At 38.3% G+C, this 21778-nt stretch overlaps 1 protein-coding gene across 17 annotated transcripts in view; it reads right to left on the reverse strand.

Moving 5' to 3' along the window:
• LOC136783491 (rap guanine nucleotide exchange factor 2-like) overlaps nucleotides 1-21778 on the reverse strand; it is a 111488-nt gene that overhangs the window by 21910 nt on the left and 67800 nt on the right. For 11 of the 17 annotated variants that reach the window (XM_066743693.1, XM_066743690.1, XM_066743698.1 and 8 more), the window contains exons 2-3: nucleotides 14246-14709; nucleotides 11140-11215 (exon numbers count right to left, since the gene is read on the reverse strand). In XM_066743693.1, the coding sequence (XP_066599790.1) occupies nucleotides 11140-11215; nucleotides 14246-14544 (375 nt within the window). In that variant the 5' untranslated portion in view covers nucleotides 14545-14709. Of the gene's footprint in view, nucleotides 1-11139; nucleotides 11216-14245; nucleotides 14718-15691; nucleotides 15721-21778 lie in introns of those variants that run through there. The other 6 variants (XM_066743699.1, XM_066743696.1, XM_066743707.1 and 3 more) reach the window with 3 other exon arrangements.

Genomic DNA, 21778 nt, shown 5'->3' on the forward strand with positions numbered 1-21778 from the left:
GAGGCTCGATATAAAAAAACCCGTCGCGTATTGGTATACACACACTATACACCCATCCGCTGTGTTTTCTTGCCACACTGAGAATCAGCCACTTGTCAATGACACGACTGTTTTTGCCTGCGCAATAACAATAACAAAGGCAGAATTTCCCTGAAATCTGCCTCGCGCAGCACTGAGACTCCGAGAGCTAATTGCACTCGAAAAGTCACGCAGCGATGCGAAAAAGCTGTTTAACGAAGCTACAAAACACACTCACCGGGCTTTTTCGACCGTTAAATCTTTAGCGAGCTGAGGTCGATCAAACGGAAAACAAATATCTGAAGAAATTCTAGTGCCACTTTTTTTCTGATCAAATAATTATTATTAAGACAGACTCCAATGCCCAAGTTTTTGCATTTTAATTTCCACGAAAATAAAAGAGATTGTGCTTCGCGTTTATCATAAATACGCAGTTATATCGTGCATTTAGTTTATTGAGATTAATTAATTTTGAGTGTAAGCGAGTAAGTGTGGTGCACGCAACTGGCTATTGGGTTACTACGAGAGGGTGTTGGGAGTGGTTCGACGTTAGAATGACATTCTGAGTAATACGGTGGTCAGTCGAGTCATATACATATATATATATATATATATATGTAGGTCGAGTTTTATTCGGATGTGGCAAAGACGCTTTTTTATTTTCCGCATAATCAACGCAAACCGCGATTCCTCGAAAGTAATAACGATTTCATTTCAGTGGAATAAATTGCAAGCCGAGCTTTCCCGAACGGCAATCGTTTAACCTCGGTCTATCTCGCTGCTGGAAGCCGAAGGGATTAGGGGACAGGTAAATTGGGTAGGAAAGAAAACACAGTGCAGAGGCACTTGGCGTTCGAATTTCGATAAACCTTCTTGGCTGAATTGTCCCTTCGATTTTACGAGCGCATAATATAAACACGGACTCTCCCTTTGAGGAATAAACTTTCTATTTGCATGAAAAGCAGAACTTTGGAAACTTGTCTCGTATACTGAAACCAATCAGCAGTTTACTTTACCGATGCATAATGCAACAGACATGCGAGTATCTCGATCCTGCCACGTGCATCGTCCTCCTATACAAACCAATTATTGCTTTCCAAGTTAAATTACTTTTCCCGGCTAAAACCGCTAATTACTTTTTCATGCAAACTCAAACGCATACGGATCCCGTCGATAATGCACTCTCGTTAAATCCCACCGTGTTTCATTCCAGTCACATTCTAAGAACGATACGACGCTAATCTGGTAACAAGCTTAGTTATTTCTACAACAACAACAAACTAATACGACTATTTTTATTTTCTCGCGGTAAACGGTGAAGACAAATTCGTTCGGAAGAAAACTATGGATAATTTAATTTCAAGTTTAGTAATTTTAGAGTTTCAAAGGTATACTGGGAAAGGATAGCAGGAATTTAGGAGGAGGGGGGGGGGGGTGTTTGTTTGCTCGTGTTGCTGTATTTACTATATATCCGAGTAGCAGTTAGTTGATAGATAGGAAAGTGATATTGAGAAAATTGGTATGAAGGGGGAGGGGGGGGGGGGGGGGGAGTGAGACTCGTTGAAAATTGCATCCGCCAGTTAAGGTTTAGAGCGGCACGTCGAAGGATAAAACGAGTACAGCCGTTATGCAATTAATGCCCGCATCCTTCGGCTCCTCTTTTCTTTTCTTCTCTCCAACATGGAACACCCAGAATCCAATAGACTCGCGCGCGTTTCTTCTTTCACCCCCCCCCCCTCCTGCCACCTTTCTATACCACACTATTTATTCTTCTCGCCGAAGAGCGCACAATGCACATAACCTGGCGAACAAGCATGCTAGTAAGCTGTAACTCCTCAAGGGGGGGTACCACCTTCACCATCACGAGACAAGATGATGACGCAAAGCGATGTTTCCACCTGCACCTATTATAAGCCCAAAGCTCGTTCCTCTGCCATTATTTATGCCGAGGAACGCGCCTCCACAACACCGTAAGAAGATTAATACCGCGCTAATCAAGCAACTTCCATTCATGACTACTCGTGACGTCAGAAGAAAACCTAACCAATTGCATCCGTTAATAGAATCCTGACTAAAACCGCATAATCATGGAAAGAGGAAAAATTGCGAGTGGAAGAAGCTTGACGAAAATGAGAAAAGAGAAAATATTAATTGTAAATATAGGATTGACATGCGACAAAGACAATGGTTAATGAAATTAAGAGGTAATCAATTTATTTACTCGGGGTCAAGTGACCCGAGGGAAAAAAAGGTCATAAGTCGTTAATAAATATAAATATTGTTGCGGATTTAACTCGACGACTACCAATTGCACGATAATGAGCGTTGCTTCGAGAAAGAATTCTTGTCTGAACTCTGCGATTCGTCATACCTTGTATAAGGTTATATTATACCTATATATATATGTATATGTTAGTTGAGTTTGCGTTTCAACTCCAACGCAGAAACGTAGTAGGATGGATTTAAGAAAAATAACAAGAATTGTGCTCGAGTTGGGAAATAAAAAGGAACACAGGGTTTTGATGTATGCGTTGTACAGTGGAAAGGTCAAAGGTTACGCGTTCGAATTGTAATGGATCGGAGAATCGCTGGAGGGTATAACGCACACGCAGAGGTCATACGCATGCGATTCCAAAGCGTTATATTGTATTTTGTGTGATCCTCCTACGAACTACGAGTTTTGGTTCAATGAAAATTCCACAAATGTTACAGAGTTCGGTCATACGTGTTCTTCATCATATTGCAAATGTCTTGCGTACATTCGCGTCTCTCAAGTTTTTCGAATTTCAACAGATCTTTGCGATATTGAAAATGCAGGACTATTTCGAAGCTGCTTAAGAGGATTTTCCTTTCGAAGAGGCTCTTGCAAAATTCAGTGTGAGCAGGAAAATGGAAATTCGAAATAAAAGCATTGAGAAATGTTTGTGCATTTGTGGTTTTTTATTTTACGAAAATTGAGATAAAGTTTAAAAATATATACTGCATAGCGTATACGAGTTAAAGAGAGAGAGAGAGAGAGAGAGATAGATATTCCAGTATATAAAAAATCTTCATTTAATCGCCTTTGTTAGGCTTGCTTCTGATGATTGGGTGACGAGCATCGACTTAAATTGGAACGAAACTTTAGACTCTTTTGACTTACATGGAGAAAAATGAGAACGGGATGGTTGAATCAACTGCCAGGTAAAACGACCATAATTGGAAGCTGAACTTGATTGATTTTGCGCTGCAGGTGATGTTAGTACTGCAGAAACCTATATTGTAATACTGCTCACGTGTTCGCTATATTGCACACAGTAATTATTAACTCCAACTCGTACGAATAAACCTCTGGAGGAAAATAAGGGAAAATATAAAGACACTATACTGCGTACAGTACACAAATATTATAAACTTGGGGAGACTGTTATAACGTAAAAATATATACGTGTGTCTCCACTAGTTTCTATTGCATATATTAATTCGAGGAATTAATTAAAGTGGATTCAATTTATTTTGGTATTTGTAATATTAAACTTCTATTTAGTTTTTCGAATGTGAGCTATACTGTAAAAATTGAGTATAGTTCTGATTGCTGTTAAATAATTTATTCTCTAATAGAAGGACATCACGCATAAATTGCTTATAATCACTGGAAATAATGTAACCTTTTTGTTTTTAATAGCTGTAAGAAAACGATTTTTACCAATGTTTACGCTGTGGCTTAGAAGGGGAAAAACTATAAGTTAAATTGTTTCTTGAAGCATTCTGAAATTATTTATAAGCTTATTGTGGTCTTTAGAAGATGGTAATTAATGTTTTTTTCTTTAGATTTTAAATGCTTTCTCTCCGATACGAACGCAATGCAAGAGGAATAAATAATTAATGTGTTACTGTGCGAAGGAAAACTATTTTACTCGGCTTGTCTTATTGATTTATTTATGGACTTGGTTCCTTGCTACCCTCTTCAAGCAACAATAAGAAAAAAAAAAGAAAAAAAGAAATAGATATTCGAAGCTGGTTCTATAACATAATATTCCTTGCATTGTGAGATCTATCATCGAGAGGGATGGAGCTTTCCGAGAGACAAACTTTGAAAGTTGTCGAATTCTTGTTACGTTCCGTTGGTCAGTGGCCTTATCAAAATAAATGGACAAACCGTTTTATCAAGGGAGCTTTTGTGTTTTGTGCATATTCACTAATCATTCTAGAGGTAATTATTAATATTGTTAAATATTTTTTAAAGTTCGAAGATATCGATCGACCATTTTCAGATTCGTAAAGCTTTCATTTTGAGAAAAAATGTTGACCTAATGATGGAAGGGTTGGGACAAAATATGCATTTAACTTCAGGATTTCATACAGTTTTTTTTTATCTACGCAGTGACACTGTAAGCAATCGTTGATTAATCATAACAAATTTCTAGAATCTTAGAACGGTTTTAAATAAGTTAATATTTGTATGTGCAATATTTCTATGAAAAGGCGGCTACTTTCATTGAATTATTTATAAAAGACTTGGATGATCTAATACTGCAAGACGAAGGAACAATTCAAACTAATCTGAATACTGTGAAACCAGGGTTGTCGCTTTTAAAATATTCCGCCGGTACGAAACATAAAATTATACAGCGAATAATATAGAATGAGTAATCGGTGGCTAACCCGGAACCTCCGTTCCGCTAGTTTCCAACGATTCAGTTTCAATGAATGGCTCCAAAAGCGATGAAAAAATAATCTTTATTTTTACCCTCAATTTCTGATATTATTTAGACAATAAACAATAGTAAATCAAGGCTTATTACAATTTCTCTAAAAGATTCAGTCACCAAGTCTACTTATGAGACTATCCTCTGTGTACTTTTACTAGTTATTAATTAGAAATATAATTAATTTGAGGTATTTTTCTTTTCAGTATACGGTTTTATTTTTTTCTATCCATATACGGTCGCAATAAAATTTAATAACATTTTCATGAAAAACGAGACAATGTTTGCCGAAAATCCTTGGTTTAACGAAAAGTTGAACAGTAATTTATTGAGTCAATGTTTAGTATTTATTTTTCAATGTTTCTCTATTTTATTTTGCGTGATTTTCATTTGTGCCAATTTTGGGATGTTCTTTATGTGCGTGTTTCATATGCTTGCATTAGTTGCTATAATTGAGTAAGTGCAAATGTAAAATTGTCAGAAACTGAAACGCACATTAGGATTCTAATTTCACTAATTACTTTGTGTGTGTCATTGTTTATTGCAGATATAAGTTGATAAAAGTATCTAATATGACAGATTTTAACGTGGCTCGTCTTTTTATAACTACTAATATTATTCGAAGGCACCAAGAAGGATTAAAGTGCGTATAAAATATCTACACCGTTGTCGCTCCTTAATTGCCAACCAAGGAGGATCAAATAGAACGGAATTATAATAGTAATATTAGGTAATGGAAGAGGGACGATGATAAAAGCTCATTTACAGTTGTTAGATCTTGTACTTGTTTTAAGAAGCTATAAACAATGTAATAAGCTTTAACCCATGCAAAAATCAGATTCTCTCAACTACTCTTGACCAAAAAAATAAGGCTATTAATTTTTTCAACGATTGATCATTAACTGAACGTTTTTAAATATATAAATGTTCAATGATTCTACTCAAAAATGGTACAGGCGATTTTCCCCTATAATGAGTTTTTCTACGTGAAATTTCTTGGTTAATAATAATTGAGCAGCCACGGTGTGTGTATCTATCATATTTTATAAAGATTTCAAACGAACAGAGTTATTCTCCGTACATTTCAAAGGACTCTATAAAATATTTTAATGATCGACTCTTGGGAGCATAAACGTTATCAAGTACTCTTCCTTTCATAAAGGGTGTGTGCTGACCAAAGGGCTTTTAAATATTTACCACGTGATTCAAATTTTCGGTACAAGCATTATAGCAGTACACAAGTCATTACATAATATTTTTTTTTTTACTCGTCTTTCCATATACGGCGTAATTTGAAATAAATGTTTAAATTTATATCATGGATAAGCTTAAATTCTTCATGATTTTTATTATTGAAACATAAAATATTCAATGGATTACTTCCTCTTATACATCCAAGAGTCAGCAGTTAATATATTGTATATCCCTTTTTAGTACATACACTTAAAATCAGTTTTTCAGTCAATAAACATTTTTACTACAATAATGAATAGATTTATTGAAAGAATATATGATTCGTTATTGTAACAAAAATGTTCACTGGCTAAATAACTTATTGAATATATATATATATTTATAATTACATGATATAGCTTATAAATTTTATTTTGAATTTAAGGTTCTTGAAACTTTTGATGCATTGTTGGCTACCATCCCTGTGTCTTATAATATTAAGTACAACAACTGCATTGAGCGTAATGATGACTTTAATGAGCGATCCAGATGTAATATTATTATTATTTATTATACCTTCATACATTTCTATTTATCATATAGATAAACGGTAAATTAATTACGTGTTACACGGGACTAAATCGTCGTCCTTTGTAACTGAAAAATTTTAATAGGCATATTTCGAAATCAAGAAAAACCATTCATGGAACGATCACATTTCTGATCAACAACTAAAAATGCATTGAAATCGAATTGCAGTGTAGAAATGTGAGCTTTTCGTAAATAGTTTTTCGCGATGTTAAGGAAAGTGTAATGGAAAGCCTAATTCTGATTGCGATTATGACCAAATATTTCAGACGCGGTCATTTTACTGTTACGTTATTATTTTCGGATCTTTCCTGATATTTGGAGGTGCGTGTTCATTTTGCCAGAAATTATTTGACGCGTATGATTCAGTATCGGATTACGTGTGCGTTTCTTACATAATTATATCTGGCACTATAAATTTTGTGGCACAAGAAGTTATTTCCTTATTTATTCTCCTATTATGTTTACAGTTACGAGAGTAAATGGTACATGTGGCCAGTCAAACACCAACAATTAATGCTTACAGTATTGAGAAGAACTAGCAGCCCATCCCTATTCAATTCTGGAAAGTTCTTCACACTGTCCCACGAAACTTTCGGCACAGTAAGAATTTTCTTAATCATCTAATAACTTTATTAATTAAAAAATTTAATTTCTTCTTTTTTTCATTAAAGATACTGAAAGCAGCTGTGTCTTATTCCTTGTTTTTACGAAATGTCCGATAAACCATGCAGACAGTGTAGTATTATGATCATGTTGGAAGAAAAAATTGAGAATTTTTAGTCCAGGGTTTTAGAATGAAAACTATGTTCACAAGCGTATTAAAAATCATAATTAATTAATTAGTTAATTAAACTAGTTATTGTTACACGAAAATAATCGTACAATCATATTTTACCTTCCATTTTTAAGGAGAAAAATGATGACTCGTATATGGCAAAAAAACTTCCATAAGCACAATGGAAATTTTTTTTAGTTTTGGCCATGTAGGATTTGAATTCATGCGTTCGTATAAATGCATGAGTGCATTCAACATTTTTTAATAAAACAAAACAGAGATTATTTTTTGTAATACATACACAAGCACGCGTTAGGTACTTGTATTTTGAAATAAATTATTTAAAAAATCGTCTTTTCGAGGATTCGTATAGTTATAAAGAAAGAGAAATTACTTGGAAAACAAAAGAATCGTAATACGTAATAACAAAGTTTAGAGAGGGAAATAGTAAGGGTACAGTCGGTAAGGTAGAATCCCCCAGGCTACAGATGGCAGCACAACTTTACACAATCGAATCTTCTCTCAACTTGCTTTGAATAATTAATTCTTGCATAGAGAGACGGAGAGAATCCGATGAGCACTGAAAGCTGAGCACGAAAATGCATCTGGAAAATTAAATGTCATTACAGCTGAGATTCCCCAGCTTTGTAAATAATCTTAAAATCAACTTTTTTAAGTTGTAGAAGAGGTTTTCTTAAATTCAATCCGAGTTTCAATGACAAAATTAAATTAAATTGAAAGAGAGCAAAGAAGACTACGAGAATTATTAAGTTACGAGAAGGTCATTCGTTGTGAAACTTGTAGTTTGCATACAACTTGCGAGCAATAAAAGTGAAAGTATTGGATAAATATTACCTACTTAGGAAATAGCACAGAAAATTTTGACAGCAAATCGGATGAGATTAGTACGACATGGGAAAGTTACGTTAAGAGGCTTACATTTTCCGATTTGAAGGGAAAAAAATTGGAAATGGAATTAGCGGAGAGAAGGTGCGAGATATGACGAGAAGGTGACCTGTGCATACATATAAAGTTCAAAAACAGGAGGTAACAGAAGACGAGTTATCGATTAACTGTCGACGTCGAGCTCTCGCAGTACATTGTCTTTTGTTATGTGATATAGTTACAACGAGACATATATAGATATATACAATAGAGCAAATGGACGCATACATATATACAGCTTCATTAAAGAGTGCCAACAGGTACGTGCAGTATGTAAATATGTATACAAATAACAACGGATGATACACTTTGAAAACTGAGAGAAATAAAAAGGTAACCGATCCTTCTCTATTTATGCACTGAGAAAAGTTCCTCCAATAGTTTTAACTACATAGTCTTAAACTATATAAAAAATATTAACACAATACCCTGTACTATATGTATTGGGAACTGACAGATTGGAATATGACATCTGGTGGTAGAAATCAGAACTATTTTAAGCATGCTATTAATGGTATTATTGATACCTATTACTGATTATTAGATTTGATTAATATTATAAAAAATAAGAAATTATGGAAGTAGGAATTATTTTAGCACGTGAGAAATAAAAAACTAGGCTTAATTGTGCAGTAAACATGTGCTAAAGTAATTCCACGAAGGATTTAACCTTTTCACACCATTCTTTTCCTAAAGCTGGCCATCATTTGGTTACCATTACTAATTTTTTTGTCTCAGATTATCACCCACCCATGATATTATTTCAATTAAGTTTAAATACATTTTTAAACATACGTCTATATGTATTTCTTTATTATAATGCATGCTTCTTTCCGCCATATTTGCCCCCTCTCTTCTCCCATGTCAGATCCCAATAGTACTTTCACACCTACAAAAATTTAGTAAACTATATATATAAGTCAACTATTAATTATAGTGTAGAAAAATATATATATTGACATTTATTATAAATATAGAATTGATACAAATTTCTTTTTGTGCAATTGCGGTAAATACTGTAAATATACTCTGTAATATTAACTAGAAATTCATTTTTAATCTCTTTAAAGTTTTGTTATATTTCTAGTTTCTACTACTAGGTGACCATAACGTTTTAAATGTTTTCAAAGTTTCTCGCAAGTGCTGATCATATAGTTAATTACTATATAGTCTGTCACCATTTTAAGTGTAAACATTTCAGAAGTGTTTAAAGATCGAAAACAAAAAGTTCTTTAGAAATTTGCTCCATTTTTTCTCATTTCGTGCGATAATGCACAAATAAAGCACCAAATAAGGATTTCATAATTTTACTACACATATTTATTTTCAATTTACTTTATGTTTCGTCTTGTATTTAACATAAATAGTTGTCAAAATACTGTTTACATGCAGGAATATAAGAACTACATATTGCCATGTGATTCCTTGGACTTAGATATTATTCAGTCGATATTTGTTGCACAGCATTTACAATAAATTTCTTTAATTATTTTTCTTTTGTATAAATGAACTTTGAGTACACTTTTGGATTACCCAATCAAATAGGACATTTATGGATTTTTCCATTTTTGGGGAAGTTTTCAAAGAAAGTTGGTTCAGTTCCAACGAATTTAGAAAAGTAATTGAGAAACCGATTTATAAACGTTATGCAGCAATAAATGTCAGTGGATCGATATCTAACTGCAGTTAGAAGAGTTACTGCAAGATATCAACTCTGCTTTGGTCTAGTATTTTGAAAAATTTTTACATTAAATAAATGAAGAAATAGAAGGTAAACATTGAATAAATGGTTAAAATTTTAAAAAAATTTGTTTACTTCCTTTTATTACTGTGTCTATCTACAGAATGAAATGGAAAGAAACAAATTTATGAGGGACATTTTATCTGTTTTCCACCCTTAAAAAACTCATGAATGTTCTTTATTTACACAGACACACTTTGTATATAACAAACGAGGCCTGCCTACAGTTGCCTACAGTAAACATGTATCTTAAGCCCTTGTAAGTGGTTGGTGACGATTTGAACCATTTTAGTGCAACGTAAAGTTTTTTTACGTTAAGATTTAGTATTTACTGTATAATAAAAATGATTATTTAGACCTAATTTGCAATATTACCCAATAATCTCAATGATATTATTAAAACTTTTTTTTTTAATTAAAATAAATATCACTTTGTTGATGTTCACTACTTTTCAACATACATAATTGCCAGTTCATATTACTGTTGGAACTACAAAATAATAATATGGTACAAAATATACTACATTATTATGATCCTAATCACAATTTTTCTCCGATTTTAATTATGCTCTTTACTTTCTTTGATTTCTCCATGAACCAAAAGTAACAACATCTGTCAGTTTTTTTCTGTCCAACATAAATCGTTAGAGCATAAATAATCAAAAAGATCATCCAGATGAAATAATAAGGCAGTAGTTGTAGAATGAACCTTTGCCATTTGCTTTGAAAATTTACTGAATAATTCATATATATATATATATATATATACCGTGGTGGAAATATTTAAAATATCATCCACAGATACACTTCTCTCTGTTAAATTTAATTATGAACGTAGCGTCGTTTGAAAGAGTTTAATAACAAAAAGGAAACTTGATCAAGGAACGGAAAAAACGATTGATCAGAACGTATTGAAGCGAATTGGAAATTGCTTATAAAAAACCTAACAAAAAGCAATATTATTAAATCAATTCCTCTGCTAAAAATATACACTGTAAAACGATCTTAAATAAATTAACTAAAACAAAACAAAAAATACAAATGGTAATATTCAACATTTCACTACAACCACCCACTAAGATTTATCAATAAAACACCCATTAATATTTTCACGCGAGCCTCTCATATACTTGTAACCATCATTGTTCTTAAAACGTGATAGCAAAGGTTCAAATGGAAGATAAGAATTTCATAAAAATTGTACTTACAACGATCAGCTCGGAAGGCTCGAGTACAAAACACTCGTTAGGTCTCCTGGCACTGCCACCCGTCCGCTTCCCGAAACTGAAAGAGAAAAGAAAAGAATTACGTTAGTTTTAGAAATTTATGGAGTGTGAATTTTTATGTAACTGATAGAGAGAGAGAGAGAGAGAGAGAGAGAGAGACGAATGCTGGTCACTGTTAGATTGGTCAACGAGAAAAGCTGTGACCAGTTTGAGAAGAATTCAGACTATTGTGAATACTCGATTGGTAGGTTGGTATATAGTCTCATTGACGTTGGGATTCTGAAAACATGATATATCACCTCGAGTGTCCCCACTCCCATTGCAAACCTATTATTCCGTCAATCCACAGAGCCACAAAGGTACGCTTCAATGTCCCAACTCCCTGCGTATCCTGCAGATTCTATATCCCGTGTGCTCTATACATACATACATATATATATACCAATAGCGCTATATCGAAACATCGCTGCATCCAGACAATAATGTTTACGATCAATTCGAACCATATACACTACAGATGTTTCCCCGTATACGGGGCCACTCCTGAAATTACCTATAAACCATAGCATTTCCGCTTCTCCCTCTGATAATTTACGAAAATCTCATGCACCAAGCGTGTCCTCGGCTGCTGCATTATTTATCGCTTGCCTTTCCAGTTTTCCACCACCGAACCGAGCCAACAACGCAAAACAAAAACGCCAAAAATAGCATGGCTCGATGTTTCCCAACTAAATTTATCATAGTTCGTGGAATAGTTTAGCAACTTTCCACCCTGTTGCTCAGCTTGTTCAATCTCCTAGTTCTCCAACGGTTCGGTTATGTTAAACCGTGCTGTAACCTCGTTTCGACGTAATTTATTAACGAAAAAATAGAATAATTGGGGGACAAAATTAGAGGGAGGGGGGGGGGGGGGGATTCGATACACGAAAGTATTCGTTAATGATATTATTGACGTGGGTCGCATCGAAAATTAGGTAACATTTGGGTGAAAAATTTTGGGTCGTAAATCAAAAGTGCAATCAGCGGTAAAATAGTGGCTGTCAAACGTGGAAAATTGGAATGGAACGATAGATAATTGAAACTGTGGTAGCCGGAGGATGGACGTAGAGTGTGAGAGAGGAGAGAAAATGGCGGAGGAACGTTAAGAGCAGAGGGTGTACGCGTTATGGGAGATTGCCAGGTTGATTAAGTAGATTAGGTTAATATTGACGAGTGTGCGATTATGAAAGGTATATGCGTAGAGACCAGAGGGAGGATGGGTTTAAGTGTGCGAGGGGAGGGGGAAGGTTGCCGTAAGGTTGTCTAAGGCTATTGACCTGCAAGAAACAGGCAAACGGTGCAGCAGGCGAACTGCCGAGCTGTATATAGCTTCTCCCTCTCCCTCACTCTCTCTCTCTCTCTCTCTCTCTCTCTAACTAGAAACTCTCTCACTCTCTCCCACGTTTGTCGGCCATCAAGCAGAATCCGCTCTTCGATAGATGGATGTAACGTTCATGTAACGCATGCGTAACATCGAGTAACAAGCATTTGTCGTAGAAAATCCAATTCGACGCTCCCATGAAACCCTTGACAGGGCTTCTCCATACCTAGCTTAATATAAGGTATCCCTTCATCCCTCTCGCTGAATCCTTGCAGATATATATATATATATACGAAATCATAAAGGATCGTGTGTCTCGTGTTATTCATAATTCTACACTCGGACGTAAATTTTAATTTTTCCAACGTTGTCACGTCAGCATGGGTGCATCTCGGTGAACACGATCAGTCTTTTAGTTTAATAAACCATGAAAATTAAATTCTCTTCAGGGATCTGAATTAATCCGACAAAAGCTCATTTATATATTTTTTTAAATACAACGAAAATTGGTTGTTTTTTTCTTACGTTTATACAGCATGATCTTGGTTCTGGAATATCGCGTACAATATCGTAACGTAATTGATATTTAAGTGCTCCAGCGTAACACGGAGACGAAGGAAATTTAAAAGATTCGCTGGAAATTGTTCTTCGAGAGCTCCTCGTTCCTGAAGAGAAGAAATATTATACGAGAAGACTGGCGTGGATCGAAGCTCGAGTTCGAATTTCGTAATAATTTTTCTCCGGCGAAGACGAGACTTTAGGGGTTATATACCGATGAATGAAAAGGAGAAGGCCAGACTCTATGGTGTTTCTTCAGCTGACATTTCAAATACCGACGCGTTCTGGAACGTTTAGTCCACTTGATGAAATTATACGTCCTATCTCTCGCTATATACGTTCGCCACCAGTCCAGCCTAATGAAATATTTTCACGCTACCATTATTCCATTAAAGCTTCGCGATACGACACGCCCGAAATGTCTCGGCTAGGAGCGCCACGGGGACGCTGCTCTGAAAACGATAGGACACCTCCTCCACCTCCGGAGCAACCTTTATTTGACGCGAACGCTGAAATTTGCTGATTTACCGCAGTCCCACCCCCAACGTCACGTGCCTCGCACCAAATCATTCCTCGCCGGCTAATTTCAACCCCTAGGATCCAGGCTTCATTTAAAATTTCATTATTGCTCGATAATAAATCATTCCTTAAATCAGCCCCAACTTTTTCATAATTATCAGACTAAACGGGCAAGTTCCGTCAGCCTCGTTGAAGGAAAAACATATTGATCGTGCCAAAGTGGGGTAATTAGAAGCACGAGGTAATTGGCAAAAGTCAAATATACCCTGCTTCTTCCATTCTCAAAACACGTTTTGCTATTCTACGTTATTTACTTCGAGAAGGTGACTTAATTACACCCTTCGAGACTTAATTAAATCTTAACGTTTAAATTCCTTGTACTGCTTTTACTCTAGATTCATGAAAATGGATTAAACAGACCGATATAATCGCTGCTTATAAATAACAACGCGAATCAATCGAGATAAATTCATTGTTACATATTTAGCAAACAATATTTTAGTCTTTTATATTTGACAAACAAATTGTCCATGTTGAAAAATCTTTGAATTATATTTCTAAATAAATTTTCTTGTCACTCTTGACCTTTAACTCGTTTGTACTTCTTTGATAACATCTTCGCGTCGACTGTTAAACATATACCAAACTTACCAGACGGAGAACCTTCTACGCGGGAAAGCAGGCGGGGGTGGGGGTTGGGCACGATGGGTCCTGTCCACACTCTCGCTCCTCAGAGCCTGAACGGCTTTGGGCACAGCCCTGAAATGTTCCTGCGGTGGTATTTTCATCGTGCCTGCGTGCATCCCTCTGCCATTAGCGATTCCATCGCTGAAGGCAGTCGGTGGACCTACACCCCCACCGCCCCCGTGAAAACTGTTCCATCTTCTTACAGGTCCACGAGGGTTGTGGCTGCTGAGCCCTCGGAGCTGCTGATTCGTGTGCTTGTGCATGACGTTCGCTCAGAGCTCGCTGATTCGCCTGACTCGCCAGCACTCTAACGATTCATCCACCTCCATTCTTCCTCCTCTTCTTCCTCCCTTCCTCCTGTTCTCCACCTTTTCCTCAGCGGCTATTACATCTCCATCGACTCCAAACTCGTAGCTGACGTCCGATCGCTAAAAACCTTCATTTTTACTCGTCTTCCTCGATCCTCCCGTTTCTCTGGATCCCATGAGCCACACCGATCGATAGACAGACAAGTCGAGGGTAACAATGTCGAACCCTCGATCCTTCCACCCAATTTTCATCATGCGTTTAAATAACGCGATTACTAATCTATCGCATAATCCTTCGCAAAGATTTATTAAAAGACTCTTCTTCAATTTCAGATTTATATACATATAGGTATTCGTATTTTGCAATGGGAACCCTTCGCAGAGCCACCATTTCATTACGTGACTAATCTCAGTGGGTCTGATCGCGCGTGAGAAGAGTTACGAATATTCGAGGCGTTGAATCACGTTCTGGCAGACGACGGCTTCTCTATACGTAGCCACCACAACGTTTTCCAGCCCGGGGCTTATCAATTCGAGACGGCAAACGCGCACCGCCCTGAAGAGCTGATAAAATAAAAGCTGAAGAAGAAATAGGAGTAGAAGCGACGAGGCTTCGGCTTGATAAAACCCGCGGCATCCACTATCGCTCGGTTTCAACATCCGCCAAGTTTTACGACAAGCCTTCCCTGCGTATCCCGTAAATCGAAATTGCAATTTTATGAAAAGGTGTACAATTTTTCCCTCGTTTCCTCGACAAAACTCACACTTGTCTCGCGCGTCGCCTTTCTTTTCATCAGGGTCCTCCACAGCCTATATATCGCAACGCGAATTAAACCTAATCTCGGGTCGTTCGAAGGAGGGTTTCCTGCGGACAAAGGCAGACGCCATTGAATGCGAGGCGAGGAATAACAATATACTGCCAGGGCAGAAATGATTAAAATGACTGTGAAGAAGGAAAATTTTTAAAGAGAGATTAGGCCACTGATACCCCTTGGCAAAAAAGAACCCTCTCGGCTCTTTTTTTTTTATCGTTCCTAGGCTTTTTTTCGAGCACCACCCCATTACCCCGTACTCTTTATATTCTCACGGCTATAAAATGTACCATAATCCCCTTCTATTAGATCGTTCGAGGGTTCGAAGAGGGATACTCTCTCTCTCTCTCTCTCTCTCTCTCTCTTTCTCCCCTCCCCCCTCCCTTTCTGACAATTATTCCTCGCAGGAGTATAAAGTCAGGTAAACAAGTTGGCATGGGGAGGTACAGTCAATTTGTCATCGTTAAACGAGCGAGACTTAACAACGCCTGCTTCGAGCCTGAATTTAGCGATGGAAGTGGAATTTATTGACTCTCCGAGTGTCAAAAACGATCGGGAAACTCGTACACAAAGTTTATCCCCGATTACATCGGACTTTTTATACAGAGTCTCTAACGGGAAATAAAACTCATCCTGAATTTCTTTATCGATACCAGCTGGTTTCATCGGCTTAAACTAGGTCTTCCCGATACACCGATAATAAAACAGCAAAGATTCTTTAATAATCATTTTACTGCCAAAGAGAAACCGTTCGCTTTTTCCACACAATAAAAACGTTCATATCGCTTATCGCTGCTCAAGTATATCTAAAACTTTCGTGCGATAATTATCCCTTCGTGGTTTTCCTTTACAAAGCATACAGCTGCGAGAAAAGGGAGTAGCCAGTATTTCGAGCAAAGTTTTAACAGGTTTTTCTTCTGTAAAACAGATGGGAGTCCTTTTAGAAAATTGGCTTTTCAGAGTCAAGTGCTGTGCACTAAAATCAGATGGATGTTCGATGATAAAAAAAATGCTTTGCAAGAATATATAGCGTTAATAATTTCTAGAGATCAGGGCTCAGTTTTCCGGAGCATAAAGTTGCACGTGTTCGTTCGAAGGTAGGGGGGGGGGGGGGGACGTCGATTAAACAAAGATGCTTCGTGCTAGAGAGAATAGGCTGGGTGATTAGAAAAGCTCGTTTTAAGGAGAATAGCAGCGAGGCGGTCGAGGAGATTCCAGGGAAGAAAAGCGAAGTAGAATTGAGTCGACAAAACGTGAGAAGCGACAGAAATCTAAAGGGCTGATAAATGATCCCGTAGGCAGTGGGAAAAACTCTGCAATGGCAGGGAGTGAAGTGTGTAAGTGGTCCCGAAGGAGGCATATAGAGAACGGGGGAGGGGGTGGGGGGGAGATAAAAATGGGTGGAAATAAAGAGAAGAGAAAAGGGGATGAGAAAGAAGACGAGGAGAGGACGTAGAAATTTAGCGAGCTTGCAAGCTTCTCAAGCACGCGCTCGACGAGCTCGTCTTCCTCTTATATTCTGGATTCTAGCTACCAGCAGCGAATACAAAAGCAAGCGTCGCTTTATGCATATACCTTGCTCCTCGTCTATCTCTGAAAAGCCTCCTATACACACGGTTAATAGCTGTCTCGGGCTTGCATCCAATCTCTTGCGGAAAAACTAATGAAAAATCCCTTCAAAATTTATCACAATCAAGATTACCTCCCCCCCCCCCTTCCCACTCAAACTTCTTTCCACGATTAAAATTCAACTTTGCTCCCAATTACCATACGAGTTTAATCCTCTCCAATTATCCTTCGAAATGTATCCTAGTTGAGATTTGTGCAATCGCGAAGATTGTATCGTAGGTCGAGTTTAAGATTTTTTTTTTTTCAGAAAATACCTAGTAGAGTTGCGAAAACGAAGCTGTTGAGATTCTCGATGAAGATCCGAACGAGAGAACCTTGAACAACGGGCGCAGTAACGAGACTTTTCGTGACAATCCTGAGTAAACTCCTTGTGCAGAGATATTCCAGTTTAATCGCATTGAAAAGTTACGGACAGTTGTGGAAATATTCTTTTCTGTGTGTGTGTGTGTTTGCGTATGAGTGAATAGTATAACCTAACGAAAAGCACCGTAGGGATGGGCTGAGTCGGGTCGAGTCGGGATTTAGGCTGGACGAACCGAGAAAATCTTTCACTGCAGGAGACAGCACAGTTCTCTCTACCTGAAAACTTTGACAAAGGCTGGAAATTTTGCAGGTGCACGATTTTCAACTCGGTCCATTAAGCAAATTCCTCTGGTATTTTCAGGTACAACTAGTTTCGCACCCGTGGTAATTCTCAATCCGTGCAGGGAAGACTGTCAAGTGCATTCCGTTATATATACTCTCGAAGGAAAGAAAATTCTCAAATTTTCCTGGCTACTGTAAAACTCGAGAAAAAGTCAATAATTACTTGGGTAGACGTTTTACTTCCTTCGCAATTTGCAGCAATTACGCTTAGTCGAGCAAAAAATTCAACCAGTTTCTTTGAACGAAATTCAAAACAATTACGTCTCTTTCTCTTTTTCTAAAATTGCGGAAAATATTTTTCCGGCAAAACCTCAGCTTTTTGTTTGTACCGCGGATGCACGGCGGATCGATCGAATATCGAAGAAAGAGGGGGGGGGGGGGGGGAGGCTAATTATGCGAACGACAATGCGAGACGAAGTAGATGAGGAATTTCAATTTCTAGCGGAACATACGGACCGTGCCTTCCGGTAGCAGCGATTTCGCGGCGTGATTATTAATTGCGGGTAATTCCCTTGCAACGCCGTTGATTATCGCAATTTCTGCCTTTACTTGGCGCAATAAAAGTTCACGGCGCGTAAGGTAAGCGCTATCCTTCTCATGCATTATGCAGCTCCCTCTTTGAAAGTCGCCACGAGTACTGTGCTTTTCAATTTGCTCAAAAACTCGTCCCGCCAATATTAGCCGCGTGCCACCTAAATCTGCAAAAACTATTTACGGAGCTTAACTGCGTCTCGAGCAATTAAGCTAATCGAGTCTCCGCCAGACTTCTATCTCATTAATAATTCAATGAATTTTATAAATCAAACATTACTTATCGGAATAAGATTATTAATTTTCAAAAAGACCGTGCTCTCCAAAGTTTCCCAATTAAGCATCTTACGAAGCTTCTCATAAAACTTGCGAGCAGCTACCTTCGTTAAAATACAAAAGAGGGATCGCAAGAAATTTAATATCGAGGATTGAATAATACGGATGACGATGTATACATAGAAACGTTTTATGATTATCAATTTGAGCAATGACTCCGACGGTTCGCACAGATCTCCAGCTAAATGGTAGTTTGTAACTCGTAACGAGATCGTTCCTCTAGAATTTCGTCGTGAGTCAGCTCGCGCAAAACTGTTCAGAGTCCAAAGTTTGCAGCGACAAGGAGCGAAATGTTTGGAATAATTCGCGCAGCCGCTAAGGTATATAGATGTATATCTACCACTCGCAAATCTTAAGGAGTCGTGAACCTGCGCTAGACCCTTTTCCTCCTCCTCCCCCCCCCCCTCCTCTTCTCTCCTCTCTGCCACTTCATCAATTAAGTCTCCCCACTCTCGCGTTTGGCATGTTCAGGATAAGCTATGCGACCTTCGACCTCGCCAATATGCAACTAGAGGCCGTACACACGCGTTCTCTAGCACCAGGATGATAATATTAGCATAACGCCTTCCAGAGGATTTTCCATGCCCATCTCCTCCCCCTCCCCCCTCACCACCGCTCGCCTGCACCGACAGTGACGGAAAAATCCTCCATGAAAAATAAATGTTTTCCCTCCGCTGAAATAACATCTGCGTGAAAAACTTGCTACGCTCGAGCGACCAAAACAATTGATTTCATTAGTCTCCATACTTTATTATTTTTCCCAACTTTAACCCGCGTCTCTACCAGAGATCCGACGAAAAGAACACTCTTCCATTCGACTGGATGTGGTAAAAGAAACGTTACGAAGGAACCCGATCGAGTTAATCCAAATAATCGATAATTAAACTTGACCTTTGACCTTTCGCAGATAACGACCGAGCAGCGGGAACTTAGGACCAGTACTATTTAGTTCAGGAAATGATCCAACGCGTCCGGTAAGTAATCGTATAATTAACAAGGCGAGCGCGCCGGTATGGGAAAGCAAGAGGTACTCGGTTAATTAAAAAAATATAGCGACGGTTCTCTAATGACATTTTTAATAAAATTGATACGCCGAGCGAAGACAATAAGAGAGACACGTGGGAAGATAAGGGATGACGATGGGGTAGTATATATAATAGGAGAGTCCGAGTGACGCGAGAAAAAGAGAAAGTAGAAACAAGGGTGTCTGGAGTTGTAGAAAAAAAGAAAAATCAATCGTGTTGTCGAAGGGTGACGGAAGATTGAGAATAATGGCGAGGTTGAAAAGGTCGAGTTTTTGGTAGAGAAGGACGGGCATGTATGCACTAGGAACGGTACTGTTGTTTTCGTCGAATTAATTCGAGCGATTCTGCGGAAGCTTCCGGTAACGAGGCTCATTCCCATGCATGCATGACCAAAAATAAAGCACGACTGGAGCTCGCGGATTCCTCGTCGTTGAGTCGAGGATGGCGTTGGTCTCTTTTACTGCAGAATCGATTGGTTGCGCGAGGGACAGCCCCATATTTATTGCCACTCCTTAGCTAGGTCGCGCCATAAAAGCCTTTATTCTCATTCCACGAAAATATAATCCCTTCCCCTTACCGAGCGCGTCAAAAAATTCCTGAAATCCGTACGCAGCTTCAAAACCAAAACAAACTGGTCGAAGTTTGTTTTGATCGGATCGAGGTGAGTGAGATTCTCGGAAATTTATACTAACAGAGAAATAATAATAATAATAACAGCGTTGTAGCGTTCTCATAAAAAGTCAGCGAGAGATAAGGTTGAAGTATATAAAGTCCTGCTGTAAGAAAACTCAAAACGCTGCACGGTTACGTTTTTAGTCTCGAATGGAGAGTGCTGGGCGAAGGAAGATGTGCAAGACTCGTTATAATATTTAAAAGAACGTTTCAAGTTTTGCTTCGAAAGCATAGGAAAGTGCATTGATGTAGAATGTGTATCAAACATTCTTTACTAGAAATATTAAATACTATGACTCAAATAAATTTCGCTTCACGTACACACTTGCGTAAAGTTATTTTCGTAATTTATCTCACGGTACATAGATCAATAATGAGAAAAGTCGATTGCTGGCTGGCTCGAGGAGCTTTTTAAGGTGAGTAGCTAAAATAAGCTGACTATGGGCCAGAGCAGAGCGACGGAGAGTGATCGAGCGTGACTGGACGAGGCTCCGCAGTTAATCTGGTTTGGTAAACACATTTGAGAGCGGATACGTCGAGGGCGAGAAAGGACACGTTCTTGGGAGTAGCGCGATCAGTGTCTAGTGATCTTTTCCGTGCGGTCGAGCAGCGCATGGTAATTTGCCGGCGCAACAGGAGTCAGAGAGGAGTGGAGCGGAAAGCTCGCACACGCAATAGGGGCGGGAAGGGGCAAGACATGGTGGGAGTAGAGAGAGAGAGAGAGAGAGAGAGGGAGAGGCACGCCAAGTGCACAGACCAGTGAACGAACACCGTACATACGAAGCCATAAAAGCTAGCACATCGTTCGACAGCAGCCCTCGTTTAACCAGGTTTCCACGGGCCTCGAGCATGCCTTTGTCGGCGCTCGTGTCAGATCCTCTCTCTCCCCCCTCCCTTACCGCATCATCTTTTCTTACAAGCCTCGCCATCTCACCCTTTTCCTACGCACCGACGTCTGCTCTGTTTTACTCATGAAATCTCGTATATCGTTATACTAATATGTATGTGTGTGAGTATATATACACACTCCTGCGATTTCCAGCTAATCCTTCATCCGTCAAACTTCACGCGTCACCCGTAACATTTCGGACACTGTCGTACAATAAAGTTCCCCCCCCCCCCCCCTGCCCATAATCAACCAACAACGAGAAATTCCAACTCGCCTGAAATCGTATCGACAGCGAGCCACGTCACGCCTGTTTCCGATTTCTGTTAATTGACGCTGACGTTATTTTCCCATTAACCGGTTACATGCGGGCTTTCTCGATAATAGCTCCGCCGCCGACGAACGTAAATAACGCAACACGCGAAAAGTGCTCTCGTCTTTTGTCCAAGATCAATAATTGTGAGTTATCACGAGATAGATATGTACTCTAAGTAGATCAGTGAGATTTGGTTTATCAGTGGGAATTTTTCTGTGGGTATAGGTTTGAAGTTGAAGGTCATCGATTTCATAATTCTAACGAACGATGCTCGGAACGAGATCCACGGTGTTGCGCAGCGTATAAGTATATGTTCAACGGAGTACACGTATACATA

Source organism: Prorops nasuta, unplaced genomic scaffold, assembly GCF_024137725.1.
Source record: "Prorops nasuta isolate Cenicafe-Biocafe unplaced genomic scaffold, Cenicafe_Pnas_1.2 PNAS00033, whole genome shotgun sequence".
NCBI lineage: Eukaryota > Metazoa > Arthropoda > Insecta > Hymenoptera > Bethylidae > Prorops > Prorops nasuta.